General features: G+C 42.9%; 1 protein-coding gene across 1 annotated transcript in view; it reads left to right on the top strand.

The window, feature by feature from the left end:
• Positions 1-1,435: 1,435 nt before the first annotated feature.
• The window catches only part of LOC119379285 (M-phase inducer phosphatase 1-B), a 36,940-nt gene continuing 17,748 nt past the window's right edge, over positions 1,436-20,627 (top strand). The window contains exons 1-4 of the mRNA XM_049411925.1: positions 1,436-1,548; positions 4,423-4,533; positions 6,680-6,844; positions 17,134-17,310. Of these exons, the coding sequence (XP_049267882.1) occupies positions 6,746-6,844; positions 17,134-17,310 (276 nt within the window). The 5' untranslated portion in view covers positions 1,436-1,548; positions 4,423-4,533; positions 6,680-6,745. The remainder of the gene's footprint in view (positions 1,549-4,422; positions 4,534-6,679; positions 6,845-17,133; positions 17,311-20,627) is intronic.

Below are 20,627 nucleotides of genomic sequence, written 5' to 3'. Positions count from 1 at the left end.
TCAAATTTTATTTCATCATACAACTGATGTTGAAAGCCGTGGACAAAAAGCCAGTAAGGCTTGACGTTGTTCATGGCCCCGTTTTACAGGCAGCTACAAAACAAAGGATGAGCACAGTTTAACTCAAGAAAATAGAAGGATAAGATTTCTGCACTCATAACTGCAAACATGTTATTGGGAAACCATGAGAAAGTACTAGGGAAAAGTAAAGCACGTGACATACTTGTAATTTTCAGGAATACAGCTACTTATCAATTCATTATAGAAAACTCAAGAATAACCCACCAAAAATGCAGCTCTATATACATAAATTTTATAGGACACAATGTATGGAATATTTCATACAGCAGCATATACGGAAGGACTTGATACGCATAATATGTGCTGTACCCAAGAAAATGACAATTTTCCCTTTTTCTTTTACTGTACAGCTTAAAACTAGGCAGCAGCCACTGCGGTGCTACTTCTCACAGACAAGCAAACAAGTTCTTTGCACTTCTCTTGAGTTTAACCAAGAAACGATTAAGCACTACACACCAAACGCAAAGAATAAGCTGTCCATTTGGGTATTTGGGACAACTTGCCGTTTTTGTAGACCGTATTCTGCTGTGACGCGCCTTTTTTTTTTTTTTAATTGTCACATGAGCTTCCGGTCTGATGTAACAGGGCTGGCAGATTTATTGCATGCCCGGTGCGTTCAGTCTCAGTATTGCTTCGATCAGTGTCTTGAATTTCGGTGATTATTATCACAAATTGTGTGCATTTTTTTTTTGTGATTTAAAAAAAATGGGCATGCCATAAATTGTCACGCCCTACAACATTTCCTTATAAACAACGGCCCTAAAGTTAATAATTAAAAAGGTAATTAACGAGTTCTGGTTAATAGATCATCTGAATGTAACTTTCGGTGCGGCAAAGTTTTTCCGTCTCGGCATAGAGTTTGTTTGCGAAGACGACAGGGGCCTGACTGTCATAGCATTTTAATTAAAAATCTGTATTGTATTAAAAAACGAAAGAAAACACCCTGTATACACATTTCAAGTGTGTATATGATGTTTATATACACACTTGCAGCTAGATATATGCGTATTCTAGCACCGAAAATTAATTATTATGTTATGTTTGCCTTGTTTAAATGGTAGCGTAGTCAAAAACATAGCGTTGGATTAGTACAATTTGTTCTAGACGTTGGTGATTCCTCCATTTCAGAGCTCCTTGTACTTGACCGTCTTATGCTTTGATATCAAGTTAGAGGTACATCATAGGGTGTCATTGGGCCTCCCTAGCTTATAGTGTTGTAAGTCTAGGGTATGTTGAAGGAAAAAATGCTGGACATTTTTATGTTATGAATGTAACAGCATGTGCCATGAAGACAAAGTATGATGCTGAAAACAATGAAAGCTTAGTCTTTCCTGTGTTCTTTTTCTTTAGGGGCATCGTGAAAGTGACGAAGGAATACATTCATCTAGTAGCCATGCAAGCAGCTGTGGTTCACAGGAAAATGCAGCCAGCAGTGGTTCAGACTCAAGCAAGAAGTCATCTGCTGAGGTGTGTCACTTTAATTGCTTTATATTTTCTCCAAAATGTTTTTTATAGGTTGGTCAGGTTGTTGCCTGTGTAGACGGTTTTATAGTCTCCTTGTTGAAAAATTTTTCTTGCTTGTTGTAGTTTGCATTCGTACGCATGTGCAAATTTGGCAGTGAGGTGAATTTGCTAATGTATGAATTATTGTGTGTACACATGAGAGCCGAGGAGAGTGTTGATTACATTCAACTATAGCTGTGCAATGTGGTGTTCAGTGCAGTTTTCTCACTGATCTGCTGCTGTGCATGCTCAATGTGTGGAGATCCTTCTTTTTTTCTGCGGGTGGATTCATGATTAAAAATAGTTGCTCTGTAAAGTACTTGGACTACTTTTCTGTCATCTGTGCGAAGGCTGAGTTTTGAAATGTTTTCAACATTTTCCTGATATTGAGGCTATTGGAAAAAGGTGCATCTGGTTTATAATTTAATTATGTTCAAATAAATTATTTTTTAAAAATAAATTGGTACTTTCATAGCGTAAGTGCGATAACTGAAACCAGTAATCTCTTTTACAACCTGAGTATGTAAAAGAAGGCAGCAGTCCTTTCCTGAAATTCTGTCGGTCTTCAATACCATAATGAGTGACGCACCTGGATTGGTTCTTCACAACTGCCAGCTTAAATTTGGCATAATTGCTTCAAAAATGTTTCATATGTGTATGGAAGCATTTTCATAATGCTGTCTGTGTGTCATGATCTTAAGTTTAAACTATCATGGAGCATACAGGAGCACATTAAATGTACTTACAAGGCATGGACACTTGCTTCAGTAGGCTAGAGCACCATGATGCATAGCAGATAAAATTGTAATTTATTGCTTGCATTCATTAATAGCTGTGCAGTGTGGTGTTCAATGCAGTGTCTAAGTCAGGGGTCTCAAACACGCGGCTCATGGACCTTCCACTAGCGGCCCAACCCATACGTGACTGTCTTTTTCCCATATTTTTTTTTTCCTAATAAGTATGTTCATGAGCTGCACAGATGTGACTGATCTCAAACATTCTTTTTATGAGGCACCCCATCCGGTCACCATGTGTTCAAACATAATCATGGATGGAACAGAAACTATATTTCAGAATCGCCATTCAGATTTCTTCCATTCTGGAGATGAGTACGTATCGATATGTTTCTGACGTCAAATCCCCTGAGAAATGACCCATACATGAGATATGGGAAAGGCCTTCTTTCAAATGGCAACATTAGCTGACATTTGGTTCAAACCACCCCTCTACAATCGTCACTGTCCCGGCCCTTGTGGGAGACTAAACTTCGTGACTGTGGCTCTCTAGCTGAGATGAGCTTGAGACCCTTGGTCAACATTTTCCAGCTGATCTGTTGCTCTGTTGCTTCAGCTGTGCAACACACTCAGTGTTCTATATCATTTTCTAATGCTTTTTAAAAAAGTGCCTTTGTTTCCTAATGCAATTCAATGCCTTTTGCACTGCTGATCCATTTGCGTTGGCATTTCAACATTCTCATAGAACTATTCCATTTCTTTGTTGTCATCGCTACACTTTGGAGCATACATACCTTAGTGCTACTTTCAGTTTATATCTACTATTTATTTTCATCACAACACATGCTACTCTTTCAATGGTGCTGTGTAATTCTTCACTGCTGCCTGGAATTCACTGCTGCTTCACTGCTGCCCTGTGGATTAAAAACCTGATGCCATACTCTCTCTTTTCAGGGAGCACTCTGTTACAAAGGATGTAGCCATTAGCATTGTATGAACTTTTCCAGTTCTTCTAATTTCACTGAGGCTTATAATACCCCATTGAACTTTTAGACACAATATTAATGAGAACTAACACAATAGTGCCAAGGAAAGGACAGGGGATGTTATTTGTAGTAATTACGATGTAGGTGTGAAGAAAGTAAAGTGGGCGAAAAGATAACTTGCCACCGGCAGGGACCGAATCTGCGACCTTCGAATAACGCGTCCGATGCTCTACCAATGAGCTATGGCGGTGGTCATCCTCCCGCCCATTTTATGGGGTATATATATGTGCATTTAAACCTAGGAGTGTTAGTAAGCGCCGATCGCAGCCATGGTGGCGAGTGTGGAACACTCTTTTTCTGCCTGTTGGCCTCAAGTAGCATGTGATCTTTTTACGAGCTGGCAGCTGACCAATAATCCCTTGCATACTACCTGAAGGCATCAAGTCTGCCAGAACGAAAACCCTCGCTCTGAATGAAGGAAAGAGTACTTTTAAGGGCTCATTTTTCAATATGGCGGCGGAAGGGCTGCGCGTGCTTCCAATGAAATGCATTATTGAATAGGCATGCATTCACTGACGTCATTAGTCCTCGTCAAGCGAATATAAATGCTGAATGAAGCAGTGAAAATGGCGGGAGGGAAGGGGGGCGCCTGCTTGGTCATTGGCGGATATTTCAAATTACAGAAAAAGGGAGGGGGGGCTCTTGCTTGGGTAAGGGCGCGTGCTCTGGATTCTATGGTAGTCCACTGTAATGGCTCAGGGGTTGTGGCATTTTGCTTCCAAGTGATAAAGGGAGTCTGATACTTAGCTGCAGTGGCCACATTTATATGTGTGAAGAGCAAAAATGTTAATTTACTTAAATTTAGATGCACCCTAAGTAAGCCCATGTGGTTAAAATTAATCCAGAACTCCCCTATTGTAGCGTCCAAATGCCCACTGTGCGGGTTTTAGATGCTGACCCCCCCCCCCCTTTTCTGTTCAACCAATCGAATAGTTGGGTGTAGATGTCACTGCACCCCTTTGCTAATTTCTGCAAGTTTGTACAGTGCAGAACGCACCACATCTGCGCATCCGCAGATTGAGCTTTTTTGTTGAACAAGGAATATGTTATGTATGTAGAGTGCATCCTGGGATGGCCACCGAGGACTGGAGGGAGCAAGTGTTCTGGATTCTATTTCCACTACTGGCAGTGACGATGGTTTTGTGTCAAGCCTCGAGGACTCCTTTCAGGTGAGCGGCCTTACCTGTGAGCCTGTCATCACTAGGCCATTGATATACTGGAGTTTGTTCCGAGCTGGCCGTCCTCTATGCTTCAAGCGATATGCAAGAGAAATGGCGAAAATGATAGGCTTGCTCATATCCTTTTTCCAAGTCGTTTACTTTAACTTGCTTTATTCTCATCGGTCACAACTGGAAGCTGCAGTTCACTATGAGTGAACGAATGGCAGTGCTCGCTGATGGTGCCAAATTAAATTCCTCAGTCACTGAAAAAAATATTCCCTGAAAAGAGCACATATATGGAACAAATGTCAGCTCAATGTTTTTGTTGTGTTCTTAGGATGATGCAAAATGCACATAACCTATATATGTTAATTTTATTTTCTGTAAAATTCAGTTGCAATGATTTTGCAATGAGTTGCTTTTGCATTCGAAGAATCAGCAGGCATGGATATATGGACCTGTGTTCCTTTAATTACCAAAATGAGTCGGCATGGCTCAAACTCATATTGGCGGTAAGAAATATGCCAGTCATTTTGTTTAGAGCATTGTATATGAAGATGGTATTCCTTTTGTCGTTATGGTAAGGTATTGCGTTACTACAGTGTGTCGTGTAGTTACTTTGCCATAAGTTACACCCTTGCAAGCCAAGAAAATTGGCTCGATTGCAATTGATTGTCTCGCTATGGTGCATTTTTTTGTTGCAAGGTTTGCCACCTGCTTTAAGCCACCTACCTTAGGCAAGACAGTATTCTTGCTATAAAAATTGTGTTGCTGATTGGTTATCCTTCAGGGCATAAGTGTCGTTGGGAAACTTAGGCAAATTCAGAAACTGTCAGTCTAATTGCTTGCCACGTGGTTTCGGAAAATATGCCCTGCAGGGTTGCTATACCTTTCAAGGCATCCTTGGGTTTGTGGTAGATCTTTGTGACGTCTCCATCCCTAGTGACCTTTGCCATCCATTGTTTGCATGCTCAGGAACTAGTAATGACTAGATGTGTGTCACATGAATAGGGCCTGTTTACCATGAGGTTTCCCTTGTATTTTTTTCTTATAAATATAGGCTTCAAAGTTTTCATATGTTGCTCCCTTTTAGTTTGTTCACCATGCCACTTAGCCTGCATGTTGACTACATAAGTGAGTGGTAGGTGGCATCCAGTTTAGGTCAAATGCACCATATCATCTTCCATCAGGAGATGGAAAGTGTCTTTGGCTGCAACTGATTGTTAGTTATAAAAGCTATGTTGGTTCTAGATTTTGTACGTGGCATTGTAAACTCAGTACCATGCACACTTTTAGTGTCGTTTTTCTCATCTTTTGAGGATTTGTTCAGTGCCGAGAGAAACGAGCAACATAAGCACTGACTTCTTTGTTGCAGACTGCGCCATGTGTTTGATTTTCCGAAAATTGTGTCTGCTTTGGAGTTCCTCACCAGGCCATATTGCAGGTTTAAGTTTATAAACTGTAACTTTTAGGGCACCATCTATGGTGTGTTTTACTTCAAGCATTTTTCTATATTTGGGTTGTGCGTCTTGCAGTGGACATAAAATAGGCTGAAAATGATGATTGTGAAAGCAAATATCAGAAACTGAAATGTCTCAATGCCAGCGTAGATGCACTCCCCTTTGCCTCAACTAGGGTCCACAAACAGTATCCCTTCGCCGCTTTCTCTCATATTGAAGCTAAAAAACCACACCATATTTACGATATGAACCCTGCCGCAGCTTTCTTCCATTCCATTTTGTTGCTGCATGGCACACTTCCAGTGGCAGCATTGTGCATTCTGCATTAGGTGATTTACTGATGTCATATGTCCTATTCACTGACAGGTGCAGTCATTTTATCTGGGGGCATTTTTGGGTGTGTAACCTTGACTGTGGTTGGAAATGGAGCCCCCTCAAGAGAAACGGTGCATGGAATCCGGTTTGAAATTTCATCTTCTTACGTCCTGTGCGGCCATTTCATAATTTGCAGACGCAATGGCCACCACGTCTTTGCTTGTGTTGCTCAAACCTGGTGAGGTGCTCCTTTAGTCACTTGTGACTTATTGTGTGGGACCTATATAAAAGAACTTGCAAGTGCCTGTGCTCAGAAATATAAGGGGATGTGTGTGTACCATAACAATTTTTCATTACTGACTGCTTCTACTTTGTGACAGGAACGAGAGTCCTACCTGCCGCACTCCTTCCACAAACTCTTCCACTCGCCCCTCACCCTTGGGTGTATGCCAACTTCTTGCACCACTGATAAAGAAAATGTGCCCAATACTGACAACGACTTGGCTGGCCATGTTCCTCAGTTGGCTTGCTTTTCTGCACGGGAGGTAGGTTGCTTGCATGTCTTGTTGTTCTTGCGTACCTGATGCTATGAAAACAAATCCAAAGCAGCCAGAAATAATTGCTGTTGTGGAAAAGAAGCTTGTGAATCAACAGCAGTAGCTAAGAACTCAGACTTTTAAAGCCTGCCCTACACAAGCATTTTTAGAAGAGATCACACCCCAATCTGTGGGAATATGCGCTGCCACTGCATTCAACGCACATGTTCTGTGAATGGCATTGATGCAGAATCAAAATCTTACAACAACAGTGACAGCATGCCTGACCACTAGAGTTGCCACTCTCCAAAAATGATGTCAAACAGCCAATCGTATCACATTGGCAAGTGTGTGGCAAAGAAAACTGACTGGCAAGTGAGTTTTGACACTTTTTTCGTGGTGTGTTTGCTGGCTGTTAGATCCTGTGATCAACACCAGAACAGGCATGCTTGTTTCAGTATTTGCTATGCATAGAGATGCATATGCTCATAATTCACAATCAAAACATGCATGTGATTAGGTGTTAACAGCTTCATTGGGTGCCATCTGCAGCCCACGGTGACATGGGAGGCTTGCACTCAAGTGGGACCAAGAAGTCTATCTTTCTAAAATGCTGCGAGGTGAAAAGGGAATGAAAGATTGGTTGAATGCTGACATTTAGAAGTGTCGGTGACTGATTGGTTTTCCACCAAATTTCGATGATGCAATCCTCTTCGGCTACAGTTCTAGACGGCTGTAGTTTGAGAAGGTTTTCAGACAGGAAGCGAAACACAGATAAACATGAGTCAGCATAGTGCATGTACAGTAAAAGCTCATTCATTCGGATTTCACGGGACCGGAAAAAAGTGTTCGAATTAACCGAACGCCGAATTATTGAAAGTATTAAGAAAACGATAAATAAATGTCTATTACGTGAATGCACTTTCGCTTTCATGAGGAATATGTAAATCCAGTAATTATTTTGCATACAAGCAGAGTGCACAAAATGCAATTTTCGTCATTCCTGACTTCGTTCACAATGTCAATGCTGCTGAAAACCCCCGTGTCTTAACCCAAAACATGCTCTGAACTCATACCTTTTTATGTACCAGCAACACGATTGTGGATGGTGACCACGCCTTTCTGAAAGCCTGTGGTCAGTTTGGCTGTCGGCGAATGCCGTTTTCGTTCCTTTGCGGCACACGTTTGCGGCACTTTGCGCTCGGCACACTCCGAGGATCGTCCGATTTAACTTGGTTGAGGCCTAGTGTGACCAGGATTGTCCAGAGTTTGATGCCATTAAACAGTGCACGTGCTGGCCGGGACGAGAGAAAACGTCTGAATTATCTAATTTTCCAAATTAACAAGCTTTTACTGTATACGCAAAAATGTGAGCTGAGGTTGATGAAATCAAGAGTTCGATGAAAAATCGCCTGGTGGGCAATGCTCATGGCCGTAGGTAAAGGAATAGACCTCATGTAAAATTCCTGCCATCTGTCGGAGGTTTGACGAAGCTACCAATTTGGCACCATGTTGGAGGCTTGTGTCCGAATCGTATTGCTGTCACTCCTATAAATTTTTGCTCGTATCTGCTTTGATAATAAGCAATCGGGGCATAAAAACATCAGATGAGTGTGTAAGGGCCTGTACACGTTACCGGCATTTCCTAGTTATTACATTGACAGTCATTACGTGTAAAGAACTGCCTCACAGCAAGGAGACGGTACAAGTTTGTCACCGAGTCACATGTAGGCCTGCCGTCGTCGAGAATGAAGCTTTGTGCAAGGTCACAAATTTTGTCTGTCTGTTTTCAGTGTAGCGAATAAAGTGTTGTTAGCTATCTGAATTTCATGTGTGTAGTGTAGGTTAGTTCGGAGGAAGCTTTAGCACGCGACACGACTAGGCACAACTATGACGGTAAGAAGGTACTGTTGACCCATTTCAAAGCGTATTTCATAAGGGACAGCCTACATCGACCTGATGTATTGTCCATCTAATTTTGAATAAAACGTTGTCCTCTTTTTTATTTTTGAAATAATATATTTCGCTGCTGTAGTCACCGGCGTATGTTATGTATAGAATTGCCACACAATTAAAATGTGAAACATTTCCGCATCTCACGCACGTGAAAAGTGAAAATAATAAGTGTTAGTTGCTCCAAGAAGTAGGTACCGATCAGCTGGTATTTTATTCAATATCCTTCCAACATGTGCTAGTAAATAACATGATACTACGCCAAGAATATTCGCGTTCTTATCATCACTTTCAGGGCCTACTGGTGCCTTACAGTTTCAGCCCATTGCAGCAAGGCAGTGTTGCGTTGCCGACTGAACGCTTGCAAAGCCTCCTCAGTGTGTAACCAATGGTAGCGCACTCACGGTCGAATTTAGCACATTTCCCGGAATGGCACCTTTTTTTTCAGTTTCATAAGAAAAGTGCCACACACTTGAAGCATCTGTTAACATTTCATAGCACACAGGGGTGTATACAGGATTTTTCCAGAAGGGTGGTCAGCTTCTGGGAGAGCCTGATATGTGCTTTTCTTGGGGTATAAATTAAAAAAAATACGTAAGGGGTGCGGTCAGGCCATCCGGGCCGCCCCTCTGAATTTGGCAGTGATGGCACATGAAATATTTGAAAAATACGCATAGTGAAGTAATACGCGTGCACAGCATCCCACCAAACGCTACCTTGTTAAACTCCACAATCGAAAACAAGCCACAAACAACACACTCCAGCACAATCGGCCCGTTCGCTGAGAATCAGTGACGTGTACGAGCTACCTGTCTAACATGTAATTGTTATCGCAGTGTAATAAACAAGGTAAGGTTGTCAACAGCAACGCAAGCATACACAAATCCAGTTTCTCTATGCCTGCAACCTAGGGATGCAGAACTATCGTTAAATTGACTATTGATAACATCGATACGTAGTTTTTTTAAACTATCGATAGTGTAAACAAACTATTGATAGTACTACTATAGACAAACTGTCGATAGTACAGTCGCTAGTACCATCGTTAATATTACTAGCAATATTACTGCCACGTGTGTTTATTCTTTGTTTTGATGTATTCGGGTTCACCCACAAAGACTGTAATTAACGTTTGACGCAGACCGCACCGTAATGTTCAAGAAGCTTCACGATTGTTTGAGATCATTCTGTTAAGATTACTGGACGCGAATAGTCAAGTTTATTCGAGAGCTTACTCGAGCACCAGCGATAACACTGGAAGGTTCGATGACTGATGCATAAAACACGAACCGTTCCACCGATGATCAGATTACTCGACAGCCGATGACTGTTCTCGCCGATATCAGTGCACAGCATGTATCGCTTGTATTTTGAGTTTTGATTTTCTGGGCACAAGTTCACCCAAATGAAGTGCTCCATATTTCCCAGTCTTGCTGCAGCATTCTTCACCGTCACAGCCACATGCAATACTATCGATAGTGATGTGAATAATGATGCTTTTGCTGGCCGGCCATATTGCCAAAATATTTGCGATAGCCTACTATCAGCTTCGCTTAATTTATGAGCAATTTTTGGCGAGAGAAATTATTTCCACAGTGAAAGTGGCGGGATATGTCCATCAATAAATTCACATCCAAAAGCAACCAGTTACACCTTACAATTGACACTTAGTTCTTGATATTTCTTTTTTCGAATTTTGAAATCATAACATGCAATATAAATTCGAAGCCGCGCAGTTTCACATGTAACAGCTTCCTTTCCTTAAGCTGAACAGTTGGACTTCATAATCATGTGTGATCATGTGTCAGCAAAGCACTCTGCTGAAGAACACAAGCATGTCAACTTTCTTGCCCTTTTTTATGCTATCGATAGTACCATCAATGGTTCTGCATCACTACTGCAAGCACACGGCATGAAAATTGTCTCGTTCCGGCATGACACAAAAGTGTGTTCTCTGATGAGTGCCAATGCTTTCACATACCGCTTAATTTTTCTTTATTTCTTGCTAGATTTTGATGAAACTTGGTGACTTTATGCATATTTGTGTGCTGATTTCAAATATGCAATTATTTTTCTATTATATTGTGTAGTTTTTAAAGTATAAAATATTCCATGTGCCTTTTGGGGAGCAAGATTATTTCTAAACTGACTTCATTACAAAGTAAATCAGCACATCACAATAATCTGCATTCGGAACTGTGTGCAGTGCAACAAAAATGGATGTTCTAAACCCGTTTGAGCAAAAGTTATGGTATGTTGAACGTTTGCGAGTGAGTCAATTTCAAGTTAGAATTTCACTCGTGAATGTTCAACATATCATAACTTTTGTTCTAATGGGTTTAAAACATCCATTTTTATTGCACTGCACACAGTTTTGATTGCAGATTATCGTGATGTGCTGATTTACTTTGTAACTAACTCAGTTTTAAAAAAGCTTGCTCCCCAAGAGACACATGAAATATTTTTATTTTAAAAACTACACATCATATTAGAAAAATAATTGCATATTTGAAATTAGCACACAGATATACATATACTCTAGAAGTTTCATCAAAATCGATCAAGAAATAAAAAACTTTTTTTCAAGTGCCATGTCCCCCCTTAAGAACGGCGAACGTAAACATGACGTTAGTCATAAACAGTATCCTGAGCAATGGAACGATCTGTTGATTCTCGTCGGCCGCGAGGAAGTCTAATAATATGGAGGTTAGTTTCTTGCAAACCTTTTTTCAACATCCCAATTTCCTCGGTCTGAGTAACATGGCATACAAAAATATGTTGGCATTGCTGTTCCTACAGCTGCCACACGTTGATACGTACGCTCGTGTGTGCACATGCGGAGCGCGCTTAGCCTTCAACTTGGTAGAAATGCGCACGGCGGTCACTAGATGGTAGCAGATTTTGCATAAGGTTTATACATTCTGAACAAGGCCCCCCTCATACGGGGCGGCCAAATAGTCTCTTATTTGAAAGTTTTTTTCATATTTGGCCGCCGTCTTCCTTTACCTTTGACTGTGAACTAAGGTTTCTCAGAAGAACGGCTGTGGCCGCAACCACTGCTGCGCACTAGCTTGCGTATAAATCGGGCTTAAGAAGCACATGTAATTAACCATCTTGTTTGGTTGATTGATGTAAAAAAGTGTGAAATTTTCTTAGAAACACACTGTGTTATTGTTCAGAGAAGAAAAGTCCAGGGGTAGATCGAGGCTTCAAATTATAAGAAATCATTGGATAGGTAATTTTTCTGGAGCCAACATTCTGGCATGTGGACTTGCCTTCACCAGGGCAGCAACAATTTCTCATCACTGTATTATCGTCAGTTTTCTGCCTAAAGACCATCTCAGTAAAGAAAAGTAGTGTTTTATTCCATCCTGTATCAAGCTTGAGGTTTGAAGCACATTCCTTTGGCAAAGGATGTATCCATGAGCATCTCAGCCTAATTTTAATTTGCGTTGCACATGGAGCTAACAAGCAGAACATATAAATAGTTCCCCATCTTTTTGTAGTGAGGTTTCCTCTTAATAATATTCAGACTTGGCAGCCAGCTGCCGTCTGATATCAGGTGACAGTAGCTGAGATGTGCCAGCCATTGGGCAAAGCATTTGTGGCTGTGAATGGAGGTACACCGCAAGGTTCAATGGCCTTGCCACTACTCTTCAGCTTGGCCCTCCTCAAACCTCCCCACCTTCCAGACACTGTCCTAGGGATACACCATGCTTTATATGCAGATGACATCACACTGTGGACAAGAGGTGCAAGCATGAGCAAACAGGAGGACTGTCTTCAGGAGGCTGTTAACATCATCAAATATTACCTCAACACCTGCAGGCTTCAATGACCATCAGAAAAATCCGAACTGTTAATGGGAGACCCTGCTTCAGATACATATTTCTTCATTTTTGAGTGGGCCCCGCCACGGCGGTCTAGTGGTCATGGCGCGCGGCTGCTGACCCGAAGGTCATGTGATCGAATCCCGGCCACGGCGGCTGCATTTTCGATGTAGGCGAAAATGTTTGAGGCCCGTGTACTTAGATTTAGGTGCACGTTAAAGAACCCCAGGTGGTCGAAATTTCCGGAGCCCTCCACTACGGAGTCTCTCATAATCATATAGTGGTTTTGGGACATTAAACCCCAGATATTATTTTTTTAGTGGATTTTTATTCAATTTTCGCAGCTTTTGTATTTTTATGCCCTAATTTAAAATATGCAATTATTTTTTAGTACAATTTGCTGTTTTTAAATATCAAATATTTTATGTATGTTCTTAGGAGCAAGATTTATATATAAATTGAGAGTTATAAAGCGAATCAGCTTATTACAATAACCTGGAAAGAATACTACATGCAGTAAAACAAGAATGGATGTTGTAGGCCCATTTGAACAAAAGTTATTGTGTGTTGAATATTTCCAGCTTGATCCCAGCCTGACATCGCTCACTTGGAAATCTTCAACGTACCATAACTTTTGTTCAGATGGGTTTAGAACATCCATTCTTGTTTTACTGCATACAGTATTCATTACAGGTTATTGTGATATGCTGATTTGCTTTATAAATTTCACAGTTTAGCAATAAATCTTGCTCCTAGCAATACAAAGACTATTTAATAGTTTCAAAACTACATATTGTATTACAACAACAATTGAATGTTTGAAATCAGTGCATAAAAGCTGTGAAAGTTTCATAACGATATGCTCAAAAACAAAAAGTGTTTCTGAAGCAGGCCCTTTAAAGGAGTCCTGAACCAACCCTCGGGCTTGGTAAAAAACACACAGCAGACAGTGGACGCTGCTGTGAACAGCTCAGCCAAATCTTGCAGTCGTGTGTGGCAAGGAAAGTTCATGAGCGGAACACAAAGTTGTCGCTATCTCAGGCACCCTTTCTTCATACAGAGGCCCGTACTCATGCTGTTCGGAGTGTGCTACTATTGGCTGATAGCTGATATAAGCCAACGACCAGATGCGCTCCTTGCCATGGGGTACTGCTATGTGCCAGGCACCACGTTCTATAATGTGCTAAAGTCAGCAGTAGCCACACTAGCTCGCACCGGAATCGCACCGGGAGATGGTGATCGCATCTGATAACATGTGCTCATGGTCATGACATGCGCATGACGTAGCTTCTTTTTCCTTTGTCATCTCCCCTGTGTAGCATTCAGCACACTCGTCAGGACGAGAGAAGAGAAAAAGTGCCCAAGCATACGACAAATCTGATTCAAAACATTTTTGTGGCTATCAATTCATTAGGCAATAGGCTCTGATACTGAGGTCAGTGAATGATTACTTTGAAAAGTGGTTCAGAACCCTTTTACTACTTGAAGCATGCACCCGGGGCAGACCACCAAGCCGCGATGCGCCGGACCTGCAAGCGTTTCTACAGGGCAACCTGATAGTACCAAAGGTTAGCTTGCCCTCAGACTCCATGTACGAGGGCAAGTAAAAAATTATCTACACTTTTCATTCAACAGTTTATTAACATGAAGCTAGGGTTATACTATGCACATCATTTTTCTACGTAATCTCCCTCCTTATCAGTGCACTTGGCCCAACAGTCAACGAGCTTGCGTATTCCTTCCAAATAAAAGGTTTTCGGTTGGTCGTGAAGCCACTTTTGCACTGCATTTTGCACGTCTAAATCTGAGGCAAATTGGCGGCCACGCAAAGCATCCTTGAGTGGCCCAAACAAGTGTGTCACATGGAGCTAGGTCTGGGCTGTGGGGAGGGTGTTCAAATAACTCAAAGTTCATCTTTTTGATGTCTGACCCTTTGACACCCTCCGACCAGAGGAATCTGATCACTGCTCGTTGTTCCTCTTTGGTGTAAACTTCTAATGGAGCAGCCATGATATATCTGCAACAGAAGGAAGAAAAATGGAGGAATTAAGATCAAACTTTCACAGCATTACCACAACAGTATAACAATAAAATATGTGAGGACAGAATATAAAGTGCGCAATGTAAGAAAAGTTATGACAAAAGTGCAGATAATTTTTTACTTGCCCTCGTACATACGGGCGGGCAGGGGCGTAGCCGGGGGGGGGGGGGGGGGGGGGGGTGTTCAAACTCCCCCCGAAATTTTTTTATTTTGCTTGCCTATATATACACGCACACATACAAACACATGCACAAACATACATAAAGTATGGTTGAACCCCCTCCCGAAAAAAATTTCTGGCTACGCCCCTGCGGGCGGGTCTGGCTCCGCCGTACTACTCCGGCTGCAAAACACCGTGACATGGCTCACTTACCTCATATGATGGGTGGCCAACCACCGCAGTGGCTTCAAAGAACACGCCACCTTGAGAATAGTACAAGCCCTCCTTTACAGCCGTACAACATACAGAACTCCACACCTCAACCTGAAGACCGAGGAGAAACAGTCTTAAGCTACTGATACGAAAGGCCACAAAGCTTGCCCTCGGACTACCATAAACTGGCTCCACTGACCGATTGCTTCACATGGTTGTTCACAATACTTTGGAAGAACTTGCCGAAGCACACAATAACCAATTCGAGATATTCGAGCTCTCTCAGACATGCCCAGCAGTCCTCTGACGCACAGGATACGCAACCATCCTAGAACCCAACAACGAACATAAGAGCAGGATACTGTTGTAGCTCCGAGAATGTCTGGAAATTGAGCGGTTCCCTCACAACATGCATCCTCAACATCACTGAGAGGGACAGCTCGCCAGGGTAAACAATATTAGGCACACCCAACGTAATGACCCAAACGCGCGATAGGTGGATGCAGCCAAGTATCTGGGACAAAACCTTCATGATTAGCATCAGACTACAAGTGGACAGCACTGGCGTTGATGACTATCCTCACCAAATGCGCGGACACGGCCGCAGAGGCCGCTATACCAATACAAGCAAGGATCCCATAGTGGTCCTCGCCAACTCCCAAATGGCGGCATGCAACTACATGAAAGGCAGGATCTCCACTAGAGCGATAAAGATATGGAAATGCAGCTACACTCCCCCCCCCCTACACCTTCATCCTGTGGGATCCGGGACACAAGGGCCTAGAGGAGAATGAAGCACTACACACCACAGCCTGCAACAGCGTTGACCGGACCTCCCCGCACAACATGGGAGGCACGTCTCACACAACACCACCAGTAGAGGAAACAGGATCCATACCACTAACTTGCCACGCACTGCTGCAGCACTACCAGCTTGAATGCAGGTTATATCCTCCTCCACATCCAAAAATCACAAAAGACAAAGGCACCGACTACAGGCGACTTCAGTGCAATACGTTCACACACAGTATCCTATTGCACCATATCTGACGTTATACTGCTACACCTCTCTACATTGTAAAATGCCCGACACCCTGGCTCACCTTTTACTGCAATGGGAAGGAAGCATCACCTTCCGCTGCCAAATGCTACAACCGCAAGAAACAGACCCAGACCCAAACCTGTTCACTGAAGCGTTGGAGGCGGAGATCTCCAATCTGGACCTGGTCAACCAGTGCCAACTCGTCGCCTGGGCCTGGCGGATTATGCAGACCAGAGGGTTCTTAGAATAATGAATAAAGGACCCTTGCGCTTTTAGTAGCAGCATATCTGTGAATAACTGTTTATTATGCCTTTCTTACATTAAAAGCTACTGTGGAAGAGTCGTAGGCAATACCTGTGATACTTAATGTTGGTTGATTGGTCATACTCCATAGTAGACACCCTTTCCAAGGTTGACTTAAGGTTCCATTTACGGTTACCTAATGTAGTTAGGAAAACTTCAAAGGAGGGTGACGTAAGTGCAGTAGGTGGGTGCTGGCATCCCTCTGCCCTTTCACTGAAAGGAGTAGGGGAGTTGAGGGATAAGGGAGAAAGTAGTTTGATGGTACTTCTGCTCATATTACATTGCTTGAAAAGCACTGAACTTGTTGCAGTATGCTGCCTAGGTTATTGGTTTTTTCAAGAAAGGTGTTTCAGGGCACATTTAATTCCTGCTGACCTCCAGGTTAATAAAATGCCCAAGTTCCAGCAAAGAATGTGTGCTTTTAGGGCTCAGAGAAAAATGGTGCTCAGGCCAAAAGCTTATGGGGCATGCCATATACGTACACTGAAAATTATGCATTCTATCAGGCAAGCTGCTTAAGAGGAAAGCTAGCTTGAAATCCCACACGTCACTTTTTTTTTTCAGTCCTCTGCATGTTGCAACCCTAGTGGTCAAGCAACTGTTACATGTATTAGTGCCATTGGACAGGCAGAGTTAATGCTATAATAGGTGTTACGCTTGATTGGTGTGGAGCCAGAGTTGGTACAACTTAGTGACCTTGGCCTGTTGGTGGTGTTTGATGTTTTACCAATTCATTCCACCATGCTTTTCGAGCAGGCAGCTGCTGCCGCACATGGCGCATCTGGCTTGCTGGACCCCACGAATGCAGTGCTCTGCGTATATCCGCAAGGCAGTGCTTTCAAACGCCCGGTGTCACCAGGAGACATAATATCTCCCCCGTCTCAGAAGCGCAGCAAGGGCAGTCTTTTGCAGAGAGTCACTAGCTACACTGAGGTAATGTCCTCTACTGTGTGTGCAATTGTTCCCAGAACTTAACTTTGCCATTACTGTTTCATTTTTGAATGTGACATGTATAAGTTGTGTGCACTGCCTATGGCAGTCAAGATTACTCAGTAACTTACCAGCCATTTCAAAAGCTGTTGGTCATTCTTTTATTTTTTTTCTTCCACATCTGACAGCTACAGGTAGTTGTGTGCTTGACTATATCAGGCTTTGTGAAAATGTGTTGAGGGATACTGTTTGTGCAGGTCCACAAGGTCTTTTTGTTGCTTTGTGCCTTAGGGACTAACCACAAAGTATGTCTCACCATTTATGTTTGCTATTATGGCATTTGCACCACTTTTGGCAAGCTGTGGAAAGGGAAAATGTGCCGCGTGCTTCTATGAAAGGTTTCCTGTTACAATGACGTGCCAAACCATCACTAAAATGGCAGTGTAAGTTTGATCACCTGCAAATATGTTCATTTATTGCGAAAAGTGTGGTGGGAAAAATGATCACCTGACCAGTGATTTTATGATAGCGTGCTGTCAATGACTTCGCTATCAAGCTTCAGTCAAGCAATGGTTCTAACATTAAGGGCATGCAGGCCGCGCAAACATGTGTTTAAAGAAATGAAGATTATCTCTCCCTATCCTCTCCAGAATTTTAACATTTCAACATCCAGATACTGCTAACAGGAGCTATGTTCTCGTTACAGAATGGCGTTATTTTCTTTCTCATCAAATCAGAATTATGTTACCTGATAGCCGCACTTTCCTTTCCTTAGCAAGAAGCACAGTACTAATACACTAGCAGTAAATGGAAAAATAAGCACAGTGTGAAAAACTGGAGACACACTTAGAAAGACACACACGGTCCTTTGTGTCTTTCTGTTTTTCGTGCTGTGCTCATTTTGCAATTTATTATCAACATGCCCAAGTCCTTATCAGCATCCAGTAAAGCCAGAGGGCCATGTGGGCTGATGTCTCATGCTCACCGTGGGCATTGGAGTCAGGTCGGTGATCTTATGCAAACTGATAGCGATGTTGCAACTGAGTACATCATCTAAGGAGATTATCATAAAATGTGTTCTTCTTTCAGAGAAAGAACCATGTAAGATCTAAAACACATAAGTAATGCAGACTAGGCAGGTTAATGAATCCTGTAACAAATAGTGTAGTTGCTTAAGTGCAGAGGATGAACGTGAAAGAGATGCAGGCTGTGGAGCGCACCAGCTATAGGTAATTCTATAAATTGCATTTTGTAGCGGTACCATACTGTTAACGCTGTGACACACTACTGCATAGGTATTTATGAGTTAAAGCCTATTGCTTCATTGTTGAAAGTGTTCATCTAGAGTTTCATGCGAATTTGCACTACGGTACCCACTTGGGTGCCCTGCTTTTAGTCCTTATCAGCCCCGCCGCGGTGGTCTAGTGGTTATGGCGCTCGACTGCTGACCCAAAGGTCGCGGGATTGAATCCCGGCCGTGGCGGCTGCATTTTCGATGGAGGCGAAAATGTTTGAGGCCCGTGTACTTAGATTTAGGTGCACGTTAAAGAACCCCAGGTGGTCGAAATTTCCGGAGCCCTCCACTACGGCGTCTCTCATAATCCTATCGTGGTTTTGGGACGTTAAACCCCAGATATTATTATTTAGTCCTTATCAAAATTATCTTTGAAGGAACTATGTAAAATAATTGCCCTGGACCTATAGTCTGATGCATGTGGTCTACTGTATCAGACACATGTGGACTGCAAAATTCAGGATGCAGCTTCAACAGGCCCAGCCTATGACGTCATATCACTGTTTCAGCAAATAAAAGCAGTTTTTAAGAACAGTCGTCGAAGCTCACACTATGAAAACAGCTGCAGGGGGCATGTGTGTAAGCACTTTGTCGATAGCGCTCAGCCAAATGGAAATGGAGCTGATCAACGTCGGTAGCTAGGGCATCTCTGCGCTTGCATGTAGTCTCTGTATACAAGGTGTTTCAAGAAATGTGTCCAAAAATCACCAAATATAAGAGAAATGGAATATTTGCTCGCTCCTCTCATAATTACTTTTTCTGTGGTGGGAGACATCTTAAAGATGACAAGACACAGTAGTTAAGGCAGTAATTAAATAAAACAAATTAACTTTTTAATTAGCAAAATAGGCAGTCGAGTCAAATGGGAAAATTGCTGTCCTTCCTGCGAAGAGGCCATTGCTGCTCTCAGATTTTGAAAAATCGCCTCTGGTAATTGTTGCAGAGCAATGAAATTCAACCAAATTCACCAGTGAAACTGAAACCGAAGCTCTGATGAGCGCAACTAGCAGACAACCAGAGTGACGTCGCTGTTCATGACGACGATTGCAGTGGTGTGAGTTCTTCTGCATTTGTTAACGTACGTGCACCATAAGTGCTCAAATCGTAAACGAAACCCGCACATCCATGAAGCGAAGTTGGTTGATGGTTGGTACAACAACGCTTGCTCATTATGGTGCATTCAGACGACGGACCGAATCCGGATGTGGCGGGGCGGACAGCGCGTCACGTGACCTCACATCAGCGATTCTCCTCATCCTCGCCTTGTCCGCGTGGCTCGCGGACGGATGAGCCCAACCATTTTTTCACATAGGGATTCTGGCGGCGGAGCACCTCAGCTTTAGCGGACAAGCAGACTGGCAACCAGTACACTTTTCTTGTGCTGGAACCGTACGGCTGTCCTCGCAGTTGATTTCAACTCTGCTGGTGCTTATTTCTGGGGCCGTATTCTCAGACGATCCTCTTTGAGATATATATCTTCTTTAATGCGCGCTGATTGGCGGGTTGGAGAGCAGCGGGTAAGTTGTCGCTTTAATCATTGCACACGCAGGATTCTTCGGCGTTTGAACACTGATTTTAAGGTCAAGATGCGAACCGAGAGCAGGAAACATAATGTGCAGCAGTGCCATGTGCACTGTCGCTACCTGTTATCCGCAAAAGAAAAAAAAAGCTGCCGATATCGGCGCATCACTGTATCCTCCCTTCGTATGTGGGGCCCCACGCATGACAGCAGCGAGGTCAGTCTCCAGCAGCTCTCTGTAAAGCAGATTCTTCTTTTCATTCAACCATTCCGCCAACAACACTGATTTCACCGAAACAAATTACAGTCGTTGACAATACTCGACAAAGCTCGGCGAGGTTCACGTTCTGTCAGCTTCCATGTTGTTGAGTACTCTCAAACCGGTCTGCTGCCAGCGGGCGCAGGTGAGCGCAGTCTGCGGTCAAGAGTAATCCGGCTGTTCTCTCCTACGACACCGTCCGTCATGTGGATGCGCCTGCAGGCGGATTATCTGCGGATTAGCCGTCC

The sequence above is a fragment of the Rhipicephalus sanguineus genome, chromosome 1 (genome assembly GCF_013339695.2).
Source record: "Rhipicephalus sanguineus isolate Rsan-2018 chromosome 1, BIME_Rsan_1.4, whole genome shotgun sequence".
Classification (NCBI taxonomy): Eukaryota; Metazoa; Arthropoda; class Arachnida; order Ixodida; family Ixodidae; genus Rhipicephalus; species Rhipicephalus sanguineus.
This window is presented reverse-complemented; position numbering and strand designations above follow the sequence as displayed.